We start from the raw sequence: 16,948 nt of genomic DNA on the forward strand, positions 1-16,948 counted from the left end.
CATTGCCACTGTCAGTTGACATTGATTATGTACCACATGCTGGCTACTGTACTGAGCACTTTACATGCATCACCTTACTTAACCTTCACAACAACAGTGTGAACAAATAGATTCCATGTTGTTCTCCATCAGGGAGGCAGAGTAATAACTTGCCCAAAGTGACATACTAATAAGGGGCAGAGTCCATACGTGAGCCCCAGATCCTAACACTACACATCCTACCTTTCAAGCTAAAATACAGACATTTCTTTTGTGCCATTATTTTGTGTCAACAACTACAGACCAGGGGTGCATGAACCAGTTGGCCACTCTGCATGTTTTTGGCATAACTCCTTGCCCTTCTGCATGTACTCCTACAGCTATTCCAGTGTCTTTGGATTTGTAATTGATGGTGGCTATTATCTGAATGGACAGGTGTGCAACTGCTTATATTCTCTTGGCTGAAGAGGAAGCAACAACCATTGCTGAAGCAGAAAAGCTGTTTAAGCAGGCCCTGAAGGCTGGAGATGGCTGTTACCGGCGTTCTCAGCAGCTACAGCATCACGGATCCCAGTATGAAGCCCAACATAGTAAGGTTTTCTCCAGGTTGACATGATGGGAGATCAGAACTGTAACACGATTAATCGGAACAAACTTTCAGGCCAGTTCAAAACAGGATTCTCATAGATGAGAATAAATATTAATTTTTGCCTTCTTTAAAAAATTTTTTTTTAATGTTAATTTACTTTTGAGACGGAGCATGAGCAGGAGAGGGGCAGAGAGAGAGGGAGACACTGAATCCGAAGCAGGCTCCTGGCTCTAAGCTGTCAGCACAGAGCCTGATGCGGGGCTCAGAACCCACAAATTGTGAGATCATGACCTGAGCTGAAGTTGGACGCTTAACTGACTGAGCCACCCAGGTGCCCCTTTGCCTTTCTTCTTAATAATTTTTTTCCTTTCCATAAGAGCACAGTACATAATTATAGCTTTATTGCTGTTCACTTAATGTTCAGATTCTCTTTCCTGCTCTTAAGATCCTTAACTCCAGAAATAAATGGTAATAACCTTTAATGATAACTTTCTCCCAAGAATTCTTATGTATTTCTCTGTTTATTAGTTGTTTCTCTGCCCCATAACTTAAGTTCTAGTTGGGAAACAGGACTTAAATTCATGTTAATGTAATCAAAGGTTTTCTCTTAGGAGTCTTCTACAGCATGGGTGGAAATAGGACAACTAAGAGTATCACCGTTATTGGTGATTATCTCAGTATTTAGCCCTTTGGTATTGGCTTTCAGAGAGAAAAAGCCATGGGTTCATAATTATTTCTCTTTCTTATATTAAAAATAGTGGCTGCTTTTGTTTAAGATAACTCTTTAAAATGAGACCGTTTACTTTAGTACACTAAACAGAGGGTCAGTGATATTTTGGGGGGATGGTATAAAAAAACAAGACAACAAAATTGTTTCTGGAATTCCTTGAGCCACTTGACTTGTCAGTTTGTTGGTTGTTTAAGTAGAAATGTAGCAATCCTTTCATTGTCCATTCAGACTTCAGGTTGTTTCATTAAGGTGGAATTTCTCCCTCCTGCATCTTGGGGAGTAGGATTGCATTGCCTTCATATTTGAGATTATAGAATTAAATTTTAGTGCTAAACTTGTATTTGACACAGACACTGAGTGCATTAGTCTTTATAACTAAGTTACAGCGAGATCTTTGATTTTTGTGTGTATACATGAATATGTCCACACAACACAATAATACACAGGTTTTTTTTTCATATTCAGTAAGTATATTTATTTATAAGCAGTAGGTATATATGTTAATCAAGTTTCTAATCACATCTGTATCTTGCTTTTTAAAAAATTTATAAGAATGAATTTTGAAGACGTGTATAGTAATGTCTATTTTCTGAACTAAATGAGAATTAACACATAACATTACATAAACTATAATATAACTTAAGAAATTTTCTTTATTCCTTTTTTTCTGTAAATTAAATCCTTTCAACCTGTTGCCTACATCTATCCAAAAAATATAATCACATCTTTAAAATAATTTGTAGGCACTTGGCAAATTTTCAGCACACATCTTGTTCTCATTGTTTTAAAACTTGAAATGTTAGGACTTTGGTCTTAACATCTTTTAATAGCTGCATATTATACATGTACTTAATCTATAACAGGTGTGTCATATTTTTCTAAAACATGGTAATTTTATTGAGGATTAAATGAATGCATGTTCTCACTGGTTCAGAAACATATCCAAAAAGACATATAATTAAAAGATTAAGATGAGAAGTTGTTAATGTACTTTTTAGTGCCATTTTAGTGACTATTATTGTAACTAGTTAGCTTGTCAATGCTTTCTCTAACACTAGGGTAGTTTTTCATTTTGTTACATACTCTATTGTCATATCTGGAATGTGTTATATTGCCATCTAAAATAGACTGCTTTGGGGACCTGGAGATGATTATGATGTCACTAGTATTAGGGAAGGAATAATATAAAACAGAAGTTCAAGATGAGGCTTCTCCAGACTTAATGTCAAGCAGGAAAAAAAAAAAAGTTGATCAAGATGCAACCTGAGATTCACCTCTTTGCATGTTCAGCAAAAGCATGCAAACTGAAGAATATGGAATGCTTGCTTGTAAACCACATTCAATATGGGTATGCTCATTTCCCCAGCACTTTGTGGCAGATGATTTTATTTATCAAATATTGAACATCCTAACTCAAAAGTATGGATTAGGTAATCAGTCACATGATTTGACCTTTGGAAGTCTAAGTGCTTTGACTACACTGTATGCATTTTACTATTAGCAAACTCGTCAGTGCTCCTGGCAGTTAAGAAAAAGCCAAAGGAGCACTCTGTTCTCTCTGAGGTTTTCCTTTAAGGGTATGGCAAAGGAGCCTCTGTATTTTTTTCTTGCTGCTCAGCTGAAAGCTTTTGTATTTTTAAATTTTGGTGTTTCATATTTCCTTTTTCAGGACGAGATACCAACGTCTTGGTCTACATCAAAAGAAGGCTAGCAATGTGTGCCAGAAGACTCGGGAGGACCAGGGAAGCAGTGAAAATGATGAGAGATGTGAGTTTAAATTTGTGTTTGGGAACAGTAGCAATGTACCTGACTTAAAGAAGGAGGAGCCACCTGAATGGCCAGAGGAGCCACCTGCATGGCTGCAGAGAGCAGCAGTGATGGCGCGGTGGTCCCATGGTTGCTGGAGCCAGCCAGTCTGGGAGTTGGCTCTGGCTCCCAGTGTATTAGGTGAATGATCTTGGGCCAGTGAGTCTACTGCTGTGTGCCTGTTTCCTCATCTGTGAAATGGGGATAGATAACAAGAACTTTAACAATACTAATAACAAAAAAAAATTACTACTAAGGATTATTGTGAAGATTAAGTGAGATAAAACATGCAAAGCTTTCAGTAGAGTGACTGTCATCTTAAGGAAATTTCAGTAGGTGAGCTTATTATTAAACCTGTGGAGCTGTAGCCAGAAACCAAGAATGAGATCAGTTAGTTTAGCTAACTGACTTTTTTTGTGTGTGTGGACAGTCAGGAAGATTTGAAAAACTATGGGTCTAATTAATTGCTACCCTCGAATTTAATAATATTATGATCTAATCTGATTGTAGTCATTTCAAGCATTCTCCTAGATTCTTGCATCAGGATATTTTATCACTAGTAGTCAACATAACAAAAGAGGAAGTAGGTGAGAGTTTTAAAACAAGAGAGAACCAAGAGAGACTATTAATATGTAACTTTAAATCAAAACAGTAGTTTTAAGGGAAATCAGTAGAGGAACTTTTACTTCCATATTTTTTTTTAATTAAGAAATACTTTTTCATAAAGAAGCTGACACCAATGTGAATTGTATTTATAAACCATTTTTTTTTTAAAACAATTTCAGAAAACCTTTGCCAACACTTCATGCATGTACTGTTTTCCTGAATCAAGAGACATAGGTAACTGCCCATTATAAAAATGAAAGAACCAAGGGGCAAGATTAAAGTGACATCTTGCCTGGTTCTCAGCTTTCGGGTTTGGGAACAGGACTGTGTAAACCTCTAGTGAGCCACTTCTCAGTTTATCTTTGGAAGGGCAGTTATTCATACAAATTCCCAGTTACTCTGTTATTCAGGGCCTGCACTCCATCCAGGCCCACCCCTAATTATTTCTGCAAGTTACAGCCTAATGTAAAGGTGAGATCCGTGTTTGGGTCCGGCTACTCAATTAAACAGTGGTATAGCTCCCAGATCTGAGGAGAGGACAAGAGGAGGGGGATTCCAAGATAATTCTATTTGACTCAAGGTGATAGATGCTCTGTGGGCAAAGCCACTGTAAAGGGGATGTCCCAGGATTAAATTCTTTTGGTTGAGGGGAGAATTTAAAGAATGTTTGTCATACAGTGTAAGTGCTAATTTTTACAAAAGGAAAGTTCTGTAGAGACATGAACTTGCTCTCTAAGCTTTTTAACTTGCAGAAATTCCATCTTTTGATACAGTGAAGAAACTCTGCCAGTCCCTTTGTCTCTGAAAGAGCTGAGAATTTTATGAAGGATGGGATATTTATCTTAAACTGGCCCAGCCACATTCAGCCTTTAACAAGGTGTTTTAAATTTATTGCCTTTTCTTAACCTTAGGTGGGCCAGAACAGGCATGTATGGAGGAGCAGATTTGGGTGATTTTCTTTATTATGTGCTTAGCAACTTCATAGGAAAAACAAACGGGGGGTAATTTCAATTCCATTTTTTTCTGTCAGTTTCATTCTGATTATCATCAGTTTTAGTATATGTGTATACAGTTTCGTATGATTGAAACCAATACATTCATGCTATGGTTTGACTTTTGCTTAACTTTATTTCATATTTACAATTCCATTTATTGACTTAGTCCAAATGTAGATCTTGGGGGAAAATCTGGAATGCAGTGGAATGAATGCTGGGCAGAGAGTAAGAAAACCTAGATGTGAATGTCAGCTTTGCTCTTCACTAGCTCTGTGACCCAGGGCAACTTTCTTTATGGGCTTTTCATTTGTCTTCTGTAAATTGTGGTTAGTGATTCTTACCTAAAAGGGTAATTGATGGAGCACTGGGGAGAATGAAATAAGATAATATAAAAACACCTGGCATATGGTAGACACGGTCACATTTTTTCCCCCATTTTTTCTCTATTATGCAAGTATGATATAATTTGCTTGACCATTCCCCTGATGGACATTTTGAGACATTTCTGATGTTTTTTTTTTTTTCTTAAATGAATCAGTTAGTAAGTCAAGCAATCTTTCCTATTACATATGTACACACACACACACACACACACACACACACACACACGCAGATATATATGTGTGTGTATCTGAATGTATACATGTGTTTCTTGGGTTACTTTCCTTAAAGAATTCTGTTTTATTATTGGAATACCAATACGGTTACCTTTTGACTGTGTATATAGAGCCTCTAGTAGATATGGGCCCTACTCTTGTAACAGTCCTGTGAGGGACACTGTCAGACATTGTGGAGATGTGTTTTGAAGAGAAATATTCATAGTGCTCTTTCCTTCACAAACTCCTGGCACCCAAATGGAGGATGGAGGTTGAGGACCCCTGTGTTTGTTAAAGCTGCAGCTGGCCTCAGCCTTGTGGGAACAGTTGATGGTCAGACCTGACTCCTCTCAGGTCAGGGTCATATATAAATGGGAACCTCACTGAAGGGTTTACTCCTTTAACAACATGCACATAAACCATCTTGCTGCAAAAGTTCCTCTGATAAAACAGCACACTGGATTCTAGGCAGCCTGCTGATAAAACACTGAGGCAGGAGGATCTAATTTCTTACGAATACACAGCATTCCTACCCCATATATGTTGGTTGAAACTTTCTTAGAGCAGATTTTAAAATGGAAATAGAAATGGTAGAGTCAGAATGCTTTCCATGTAGAAAGTAGACACTTCAAAACAATTCTCTGGAAACCCCTTAAAGGAAGGAAAAACTGTTAATTGATGAGATAGCCTAAAAAAAGAATGGGAATTCCGGGAAGGACAACTGTGGATGATTATGGATCTAGTAAAATACTGATACTATAAGTGAAATATCGATGAGGTACGAACACGTAAGCTCCTTAATGTGAAGATTCTTGGCTTCTCATTTAAAAAGCAACACATCAATTATTTTGAATTCCTAGGATATAGTCTCAAAAAACTCACTTTAATTAGCTTCCTTTTATAGTCAAGAATATGGAAACATCTTATTGAAGGAATGCTTTGCAGTGGGTAGAACTAAGAAAGCATGCTGACTTTTGAATTTTACTATATGGTATTATTTATCCAAAATGAAAAGGGTTACATTTTCTGCTTTCTTAAATTTAAAGAAAAGCCTTTTTGCTTGTTCTCATTTTAAAATTGCTTCTCTAACATCTGATATAGTCCACAGTTTTTTCTTTTTAACTTTTACCATTTAGTTAACCTCAAGGATTTTTTTTTTTCCTAGCTTTTCCTGGCCCTATTTGAGTAGATTTGGAATAGAAGTCATAAGGCTAACTGTTTGGTTTGGCCCTGTAGCCATACCCTGTCAGAACTGTTGTAGATAAACTGGTATGGATGGGATTCCTTGCCCATATGAAAGAACCCAAGAGCTCCTCTTGCCCCAGGTCATTTGGTCTAGACTCGAGTCTCTCAGTCTCAGTACAGTTGACATTTTGGGCCATGTAAGTCTTTGTAGTGGGTGGCCTATGCTTTGTAGGATACTTAATAGCATCCCTGCCCTCTACCCACAGATACCAGTAGCAACCTGTCCCTTTGTTGCTCCCCAGTGTGACAACCAAAAATGTTTCTAGATATTTCCTGGGGGACAAAATCATTCCTCACTAAGAACCATTGGCCTGAAGAATCCTAAAGAGAGTAGATCTGTTTTGGGGTAGACATTGAATATTTATTCGGTCTTGTTAGTAGTCTGAGCTTCCACTACTGTGAGCACAGTGCTCTGTGGCATCCCCAGAGTTGATCAGTTCCTTGGACCAAGCTGATTTGGGAGGTTGTTTGTCTTATATGGGATTCCCTGAAGAGATACCCTGGGACATGAAAACTAAATGAACTTGAAGGTTTTGGTGGGGTCTTGGTTGGAGTGATGAGAAAGAGAGGAGAATGTGAAGTCCTGATGTGGGGCAGTGGTCTTCCTTGGTCCTTGTGCATGCTTCCAGATCACTGTCTGCCTCTCTGCCCTAAAACCTACAGCTCCTTTGAAAGTTGACCATATGCTCGCAGACTTTATCACCTGTTTCCCCTCTTTTTTGTAGTTTTCTGCAGACCTTCACATCATTCTCCTTCATTCTAGTTTCACTCTTTCTTTCTGAACACTACCTCTTTCAATATCCTGGTCTTTCTCTTGACACAGGTCATCACAACTTCCTTGAAACATTTTATTTACTTGATTTTAGGAGACCATGCTTTCTTAGTTCTAAAATGTCACAGTCTGTAAGAAAGTATCACAAGCTAAGTGGCTTAAACAACAGAAATGTATTCTGTTACAGTTGTGGAGACCAGAAGTCTGAAATCCAGGTGTGGGTAGGGCCATACTCCCTCTGAAGGCTCTAGGAAAGAGTTCTTTCTTGCTGGCCATCACTCCAATCTCTGCCTCTGCCTTCACGTAACATTCTTTCTCCCTGTGTATGTCTTTGCAGTCAAATTTCCATCTTTTTGTAAAGGACACCAATCATGTTGGATTTAGAACTGGATTTATGACCTCATCTTAACTTGATTACATCCACAAAGACCCGATTTCCAAAACATTCACAGGAGTCAGGGGTTAGAACTTCAGAATTTCTTTTTGGAGGACATTGTTCAATCCACAATACCCAGTCATCCGTAAAAGCAAAATATGGGTACAGTACTCTGTGTATACTTTTATTCTCCCTAAAAATGGGGTACATACTGGGAAATGTGGATATCAAAGAAAAAAATCTACCCACCTAAAATTTGAGCTTTAAACAAAGCTGTGGCTTGTTTATTTCCTGGGGAAGTGGTAACATTTGTTTTTAAATTAATGTAGATTAAAATGAGTTCTATTTAGAAAATTATTGTAGTTGTTCATCCCTTTTAGGTCATTAGAGGTATCCCACGGTGTGAGCAATTGACCTTTGAGAATTAATTTAACAGCATTAATAGTAAGAGGATGCCCTTTAGATGATTTGTGAAGAGTAGCTCTTCTTTGAAAGCATGCTTTAGAAAATACACACCTCTGGGACTAATCAAAGCCTTTGGAGCATTAAGGACTGTTGATTTGCATTTTTGCCCACTTATGCTCATGAAGAAAAATCTTCATTAAGTCAATGATCTGTAAAAGAGATCTAGTATGCTGTTCCCAAGCTGTTTTAAAATTTCATTTTAGGGAATGTTCTGCAACAGAAAATCTGTTTTTATTGCATTGGTAAAAAAAAAAATCTAGGAGGAAAACTTTAAGTGAATATTTTGGGAGTTCATTTCTATTCCCTTTTATCTTTTTTTCTCATTCTTAAATTCTCTAGTTTTGTTCCTTTCTTTTGCCTTTCTATTCCACAAGTTACATTATTTACCTTTTATCAATATCCCTCTTTTTTTTCCCTTAAAATCATCATGGATTATTATGGATAACTTGGTTGATGAATAAATTTAGAAGATGTTCAGTTGATTGTTAGAAGAAGTACAGTAACATTATGCAGACTTGGGGCATGGGAAGAGGAGTATTTTAATACCTTCAGGTAACCAAGTATCACTGGAGCATAGTTGCTTTCAAGCTCTTAAGATAACTAGATGTATCATTGAGCTAAAGACAAAGTCTACAGTGAAACGTGTTCATTTCTAGGAAGTGTTCCTATGGTAATTGTTGGCCTATTTCTAGATTCTGTCTTTGCTATACTTAGAAATAAAGAAAAAGTGAATCTTGGAAGCAAATGCCGTAAATAGTAACTCACTGTTCTTCAGAATTAGACTTTACATGAACCCTTGCTTTTTATCATGATTTTTTTTTTTTGGATTTGCCTGAAATGTTGTTTAAGTTAACTTATTTAGTAAATTATTGGCAATTAGTGATTTACATAGAAAGGGAAGGTGTTTAATAAGAGCAAATAATAGATTTATTAATTACTGATTTCTCTTTTTGTGTCAGTAAGGATGAACCATGGTTTAATCAGCATTGTACTGTGTATTCACTATACAAAGAGCAGCTGGTAAATAGTCCCTAAGGAGGATGAGAACTTGCCTAGAAGTGGTGTTTTTAATTTACTATTAGCTATTATCATTTACATGAAAGTCTTACTTGGGCATAATAAATACATGAAGATAAGTGTCACTATCAGAATTTTTCATATGCTGGGCCCACATTTTTCAGGGTGGTGAGTAATATCTACGGCTGAGTAAAGCCTTCAATATATATGGCTGGCCTGTGAGCAGTTCTAGACATGTCAGTGCCTGTCATCTGGGAGATTGATTTAGCTTCCCTCTTCCAAACTCCTTGACCTACTTTCCCAGGTATTGACCTTCTGCTTCTGCTTCTTAACTATGTCTACAATGAGTTCTTCTCTTGGATTCCTGCTCTTCTGCATTTCACCTTCCCAGGACTCGATCCTGGTTTTATTCAGTGGCTCCATTCATACCCACTATTTATCTGGTTCCACATCTTCTCTCTCTCTTTTTTTACCCTACAGCCTTGATTTTAGTCTTGCTATATGCCCAGATTACACTAAACCAATTAGTCATTCACCCCATTCATTCATTCAGTGAAAGTGTATTGAACCTCCATTTCATGCCAGGTGTAATCAGTGAAAAAACAAACATCCCTGACCTTATACAGTTACATTCTAGAAAGAAGAGATGAAAAAATAATAAACACAGTAAGTATGTATTTTTGTAATATGATAGATACTAGTGGAAAACAAAGTAGAGCAGGATAAGGAGGATTAGGAAAGCTAAGGGAAAGAGAGTGGGAAGGCCACAGAAGTCACAGTTTTAATCCCATAATCAGTCTTTGTCATTTTACACACCTGATCATCCTATTTATTTATTTATTTATTTATTTATTTATTTATTATGATCCCTGCATATTTTGGCAACTCAAATACTTGTTGAACTGGAGTTTTAGAACAACAGTAAGACAGCCTCCTGTTTAGATGAAGATTTAAAGAAGTTGAAGCACAAAAAGATCATTCTGGTATTTTCTATTCCACTTTTTGGTTGCCTTTAGTTAACTTTTATCCAGAGAATCAGTTTTGAAATAACATCAGAACTCAGTTTTATTTTTAATGTTATTTTTTTTTGTCACAAACATCTGACAGCCTTGATTTTATAAGTTCTCAGGCTTCTTGCCCCATGATCAAGCATTATATGAGTACACTGTGCAAACCGTAAAATCATGGAAAAGTTTAAGCCAATCTTCTGACTTATAAAAGCTTGGTAACTCAGTCTTTAACTTATTCTTGTGATAGGATGGCAGTCCGTAAAGAATCTGGAGTGTTCTCTATCTATCTGGCACCTCCCTAGAGAACTGATTTATAGATCTTTCTTGTCCTTCTGGTCCAAACAGACCTGAAAGCACATGTTGATCATCCTATTTAAAAAGATGTTGTTTTACCAAAGACTGAAGGAGGTGCAGAATTTAGTCATGTGATATATGCTCAAGGGCTGTGAGGCAGGAGTATGCAAAAGAGTCCTGTGTGGATGGAGTAGAGTAGGGAGGGGGGAGGATTACAGGCCACATAGGGTTTGTGGAGTGTAGTAAAGATTTCAGCTTTTACCCTGGCTGAAATGGGAAGCTTTGCAAGGTTTTGAGCAGAGGAATGACATGGCCATTTTTAATTTTTTACAGGCTGCTGTGTGGCAAGGAGAAGCAGGGAAGTTAATCACAAGGCTCTTGTATTTCATCCTGGTGAGAGACAGAGCAGTAGCAGAGTAGGTGGTGAGAAGTGATCAGATTTTAGATATATTTTGAATGTAGGACCAGCAGTATTTGCTAATCAACTAATATGCATCGTGAGAAAATTCAAGGATGGTTCTAAGGATTTTGTCTTAGAAGAAAAAGAGTTTTTATCAGTTAAGATGTGGAAGTCTTCATATAGAACTTTTTTTTTTTTTTTTTTTTTTTTTTTTTTGGTAGCAGGGAAGGTTAGGAAGGTTAGTTTTGAACATGTCACGTTTCAGAGAGCACATACTCATTTTCATCTTAAATAATGGCTTCTTGATCTTGTTGTGGACCATAGCAAATTTTTGCTTTGCTGAAGTGAGGAAACCATTAAAAAGACAATAAGTAATGGGTCATCTGTGTTTGATGGAATCTCTTCTAAATTATAGTTGGCGAGGAACTCCCATTATAATACCACTCATTTAAAAATGCCAGCAAAGGTAAAACTTAATTGTTTACAGAGAAACCAGGACCATAACAGTCTTGTAAAATATGCAATATAGTGGCATGTGCATGTTTAATTTACATGTCTATTTCTTATCATTTTCACTTAATACTATTTTTCAGGTCTATCCGTTTTTGTTCTATGTACCTCTAGTATATAGTTTGTAGTTTCTAATTGCTGCATCATATTCTATATTATGTTCTTACTCATTTTACTAAACTTTTCCCCTAGTGCAGGACTTCTAGGTTACCTCCAACCTTCCATTATCCCAGCAGTGCTGCATGAACATCCATATAAACACGTGGGAAGCTTTTACCCGGGAGTGGGATTGCTGGATGTTACAGCATCTGCACGTTTGATTTCAGTATGCCCTGCTAGTGCATTCTCCAGAATGGCTGACTGTGACTGTTTAAATTCTCATCCGTAATACATGACTCTGCCCTTATATCTCAATATTAGGCTGTTTTAAACACTGTATATATGTTATATATTTCAAATTTATTGAACATAACTAGTCATAATGTTATTTCATAATTAAAGAGAATACTATGTCATTTTTTCTCCCTCCTCATTTTGTATTCTGTTCATTTGCTTCTTTTTACTTTTATTTTCCCTGATTAGTTTTGACAGAGATGTTTCAATTTTATTAATCTTTTCAAAGAACTAGGATTTGGTTTTATTTATTTTCTCAACTTTTTAATGTTTTTTTAAATATATATTTTTAAAGTTTATTTATTTTGAGAGAGACAGAGACAGCATGTGTGGGGGAGGGGCAGAGAGAGGTGGGGACAGAGAATCCCAAGCAGACTCCTCACTGTCAGCACAGAGCCTGACACAGGGCTTGAACCCATGAACTGTGAAATCATGACCGGAGCCAAAAGTAAGAGTTGCGTGCTTAACCAATGGAGCCACCCAGGTGCCTCTCAACTTTTTTTTATCTTTATTCCAGTTTTTTCTGCCCATATTTGTATTATTTTGTTTCTTTTCTTTTTCTTCCCTCCTTCATCTCTGTGTTCATTGCCTTTTTACAAATTTTCTAAAGTTGAACACTTAACTCCATTAATTCTAAGTATTCCTGAATTCCCTTATTATTTCATCTTATCCCATATTGTATGTTTTTAGTCCTTGTCATTGATTTATAATTTTTTTATGTTATGCTTAGAGAACATAGATCATATGATACTGATTTGGGGAGAATTTATGGATGTTTGCTTTAAGGCCTAGTACATAGTCCATTTTTATAATTGTTATATCTGTGTTTGAAGGGAATATGTTCTCCATTGTTTATAAAAGTCTATGTGTTTACTAATTTGATCTTATTAACCATGTTATTCAAATCTTATGTATCTTAGCTTATTTTTTCTGCTTGCTCTATGAGTTTCAGAGAGGAATATGATAGAATATTCACCAGCTTTTAAAATTTATTTGCTTTTTCTCCCCATGCTTAGTTAATTGTTGCTCTATATATTTTGAGACTGTTGTTAGATGCATTTATGTTGTTGATTATTCTGTCTTACTGATACATCATTAAAAGTATATAGTGCCCTTCCTTTGTATCTTTTTTTTCTCCTGCCCAGATTTTCTCTTAACTTGTATTAAAATGGAATGCTCTAGCTTATATGGATTCATATTTGCTTGATATATTTAGTTCCAAATTTTATAATTAAATTTTCTGTGACTTTTTGATAGGCCAATGGGATCTATAAAATTTTTGCCACATATTGTCTTTATCAGTTGTAGAGTTTTGTACTTTTGGTTGGTATATTTTTCCTATTTGAGTTCATTGTCATTATTTTGTTTAGAGTCATTTTTGCTGTTTTTCATGTTTTTTATCTGTCATACTTTCTTCCTTTCTTCCACTGAACTGATCTGCTGGCTAACCATTTAAAAATTTTATTTCTTTCTTTTTGTGGTCTCTACTAACTAAGATCCATACTTATATTTATGTTTCTTGATTAGTTATTAAGCTTACCAATATCTATTATTTTCTTCCCAGTGATACACTTAACTGAGCCTATGACTGTCCCCTCTGTAGACTCACATAGCAACCAAGGAAATTCGTATGCAGCTCTTTGTTCTGTGAGATGTACAGGAAGCACTGATATCTGAGTCTCCTTTGGTTTGGTTGGACCAGGAGCCTGTGAAGCTGTTGAATTCTAGAGTGAACAGAGAGATAATCACTGGAAACAGACAATATTGGCTGATCTGGGATAGCAGGAACAGAAACCATAGAGGCAACAAAGCCAGCAGTGTGTGTGATGATCAGAGAGGCTTCCTGGGTTTCCCTTTTTAATAATCGATTAAAAAAATATTAAATATATCTCCTTCCTGGACAGTTGTCTGTCCTACTTATTAAGAGCATATACCCTGATGGCTTTCTCCCTCAACATGGGCCAGGAGACACTACTTTTGTGACTCAAGAGTCCATTGATGCACAACAGCACTTTCTGAGACCTGAGTCTCATTGAGCCCTTTAAATATGAGCTTAGTCTCTAGTAGGGCACCCTGCTATACTCTCCCACCAGTGAAATTTTTACTGCTTAGGTAGAGTAAGAAAGAGTTCCCAGATACCCTAGACTCCTCACTTTGTGTCACCTTTCACATTCAGTTAATGTGTACAGGTCTTGTAGGCTTTTCTGCCAAAATGTGCACACAGTGGTACAGTTGCACTGCTGTGATCCTCACTCAGGTCACCATTGTCTTTCATCCAAACTATGCAGTTGATCTCCAAGCTTCTGCTCTTGCCCTGGTAGAGTCCCTTCTGCAGAACATAGTGAGATGTATTGTAAAACTCAGATCAGAAGTTGTTGCTTGCATAAAAGCCTTCGGTGATTTACTGTTGCATTTAAAATAAAATGCAAACTCTTTACAAAGCTTGTAAAGTCCTATATGATCTGCTCCCTGCTTACTCTTCCAAACTCAGCTTATGCTACTGTTTTTCCTTACTCACTAGGCCGTAGCCACATTGGATTCTTTTTGAGTATGCCAAGTTTGCTTGTTCCTTCCTCAGGGACTTTGTACAGACCCTTCTCTTTGCCTGGAATACTCTGCTCCAGATCCCTACTCGGCTGGCTCCTTCTGGTCATTTAGGCTCAGCTAGAATGTCACCTTAGGGGAGCTTTCAGGGATACCCAGCTGTAGGAGCACTGTGCATACTGCCTGTCTCTCTCTCTCTCTCTCTCTCTCTCTCTCTCTCTCTCTCTCACACACACACACACACACACACACACACATTTTCATACTGTTATGTTACACACATTGTCATTCTCAATCATATTACTGTCTTATTGTTTTATTGCCCTTTCACTTTTGAAGTCTCATTTACTTGTTTACTTGTTTATTGTCTACATTGCCTACCTCCACTGGAAAGTAAACTCCACAAGGGCAGGAACTTCATTTTGTTCTCTGGTACATGATAGCTTCTCAGTTGATTTTGTTGAATGAATGGATGGATGACTAGATGGCTGGGTGGGAATAGATAGGAGTACTTCCCACAGCACATCCCACCAAATGCAAAAGTACGAGGACTGAGAATTTACAACTCCTACCTTAGAAGCTCTTTTCCATCCTGAATAAACCTTAAGTTCCTTTAGCAAATGTTTAATTATAGAGTAGGCAGGCATTTCATCTCTATTCAACTCTTAGGTGTGAGAAGAGTTGTTCAGCCCAGCTGTTCTGTGGTCAAGTGTTTAGTTATGTACGGTTACTGCCTGGGAACCCACTCTTGCTCTCTGTCCCTGCCTTCTCTATAAATTGGGAGCCTCTCTGAAGAAGAGCTGCAGCTTCCTTAGCTTTCTCTCCTGTGGTTGAATCAAGTCCTGTTTGTAGTTTGTCTTAGAGAAATTTGTTAAAATTGCTTGTTTGGTGGCTCTGCCAGCCATTCCTCCTGTCCCCCTTGCTGTTTTCATCCAAGTATAGATTTGTCTCCTTTTGTGCCACTTTCCTGTCATTTTAATAGGTTTGTGGGAGGAAGAGGAGGTAGACATATTTGTTTAGTTTTTCATCTCAATTGGTTAAGTTCTTTGCCTGAGTTCTTTTACTACAGTGATGTGGGATGCAGAAAGGCTTTTTGAGTAGCCTTGGAGTTGATGTATTAATAAATATGCTCTGATTTCAAAAACGGAAATTTATTTAGGCCTTTTTCTAAAGAGTGAGAGTTCAATTTATGCTGCTGCATCTGAATATATGTCCCTTTCGCAAAGATAGAAACGCTATCCTGTGTGGTATGATTTCTTTTTTCAGTCTTGCCTTCTCTTCAGTAACAGAGACACACACACATCCAAATGCTCTGATTTTAATTTAATGAGTCTTGGTAGAACAACCTCAGTGGATTATAGGTCCAATTTGAGAGATTAAAGAGGTAGAGTTGAAAGAAATTGGAGATTTATTGGATAAATTTCTCTTGTTTTTGTTTTTACTTTCAGGGCATTGGTTGTTGTGTGAGGGAGAGAACATGCAAGAGAAATCATGGATGACTTCTGAACTTCTAGCTTAGGAAACTGGGGAGACAATGGCGCCATTATGGGGATTGAGATTATAATATAAGTACCTGGTTTGGGAAAGAGGTGGGGAGGACAGGAAGAATTTAGATATGCTACTTTTACAGTGCCTGTGGGTCATCGAAATGGGAATATCTAGTAGGTGGTAAGATATACAGGCCTTGAGCACCAGAGAGAAACTTTGACTGGAGGATGTTCTGGGAATGATCAGCATGGAAGGTGATTAAAATGGTAAATGAGGATGAGGTCATCCAGGGAAGAGTGAATAAAGTTTAAAGGAAAACAAACAAACAAAAAATTGAAGGGAAATGCAGAATAGGTTGATCAAAGGAGACTTGAAAAGAAGTGATGAGTGAAGTAGATAGAAAATCTAGGAGAATATTGTATTACGAAAACTATAGAAAGAAAGGAAAATGAATATGAGATCAGAACAATTCTTAGCACAGTGCTTGTCACACATTACATATTCAATAAATATTTATCATGGAGAAAATATTTGTTATGTTTTACTTTTAAAAGGTGGTTGGTAATTTGGCTACAGCAAGATCAGTGGGATATAAAGGTTTATAATAGATTGCATTACGTTGTCTCCTCGTTGTGAGGTAATGTTCTACTTGAGATGACCCTGTCAATAAGCTTATAAATAAAAGGAAAAGAAAGAGGAGATTGTACCTAGAATGGAACATGTAAGCAGTAGAAGACCAGAGCACATTCATATGTTGATGGAAAATACTGAGAAGAAAGGGAGAAATTGAACATCTATAAAAAGAGAGGGCATCATTGATAGAATGAAGTTCTGAGGAGTGTGCAGTGATGAATTCCGGAGAACAGGAGGGAAGGGATTCCATGCATGGCTGGCAGGGATACACAGATAGATCTGGATGCAGATGGGGATTGTAGTAGAGAGATAGGGCCGAAGAATGGAAGGGGGTCCTTCCTTTTGACTCTTGTTTTCTTGATTAAGTTAGATGACAAGATGTTCTTCTGAGAGTGAATTGGGATGGTATGGGTTAAGAGCATGGAGAGAGTGGTAGAATGGGGGAGAGAAGTCACCAGGGAAATTTACTAGAGGTTCACTGAGCAGTTTCAGCCCCTCAG

The 16,948-nt window shown here is 37.2% G+C and overlaps 1 protein-coding gene across 10 annotated transcripts in view; it reads left to right on the plus strand.

Moving 5' to 3' along the window:
• Positions 1 to 16,948, plus strand: part of ST7 (suppression of tumorigenicity 7) — a 268,935-nt gene that overhangs the window by 176,467 nt on the left and 75,520 nt on the right. For all 10 annotated transcript variants that reach the window (XM_078440197.2, XM_078440188.2, XM_078440192.2 and 7 more), the window contains 2 exons: positions 415 to 569; positions 2,968 to 3,065. In XM_078440197.2, the coding sequence (XP_078296323.1) occupies positions 415 to 569; positions 2,968 to 3,065 (253 nt within the window). The remainder of the gene's footprint in view (positions 1 to 414; positions 570 to 2,967; positions 3,066 to 16,948) is intronic.

The sequence above is a fragment of the Panthera onca genome, chromosome A2, assembly GCF_046562875.1.
Source record: "Panthera onca isolate mPanOnc1 chromosome A2, mPanOnc1 haplotype 2, whole genome shotgun sequence".
Classification (NCBI taxonomy): Eukaryota; Metazoa; Chordata; class Mammalia; order Carnivora; family Felidae; genus Panthera; species Panthera onca.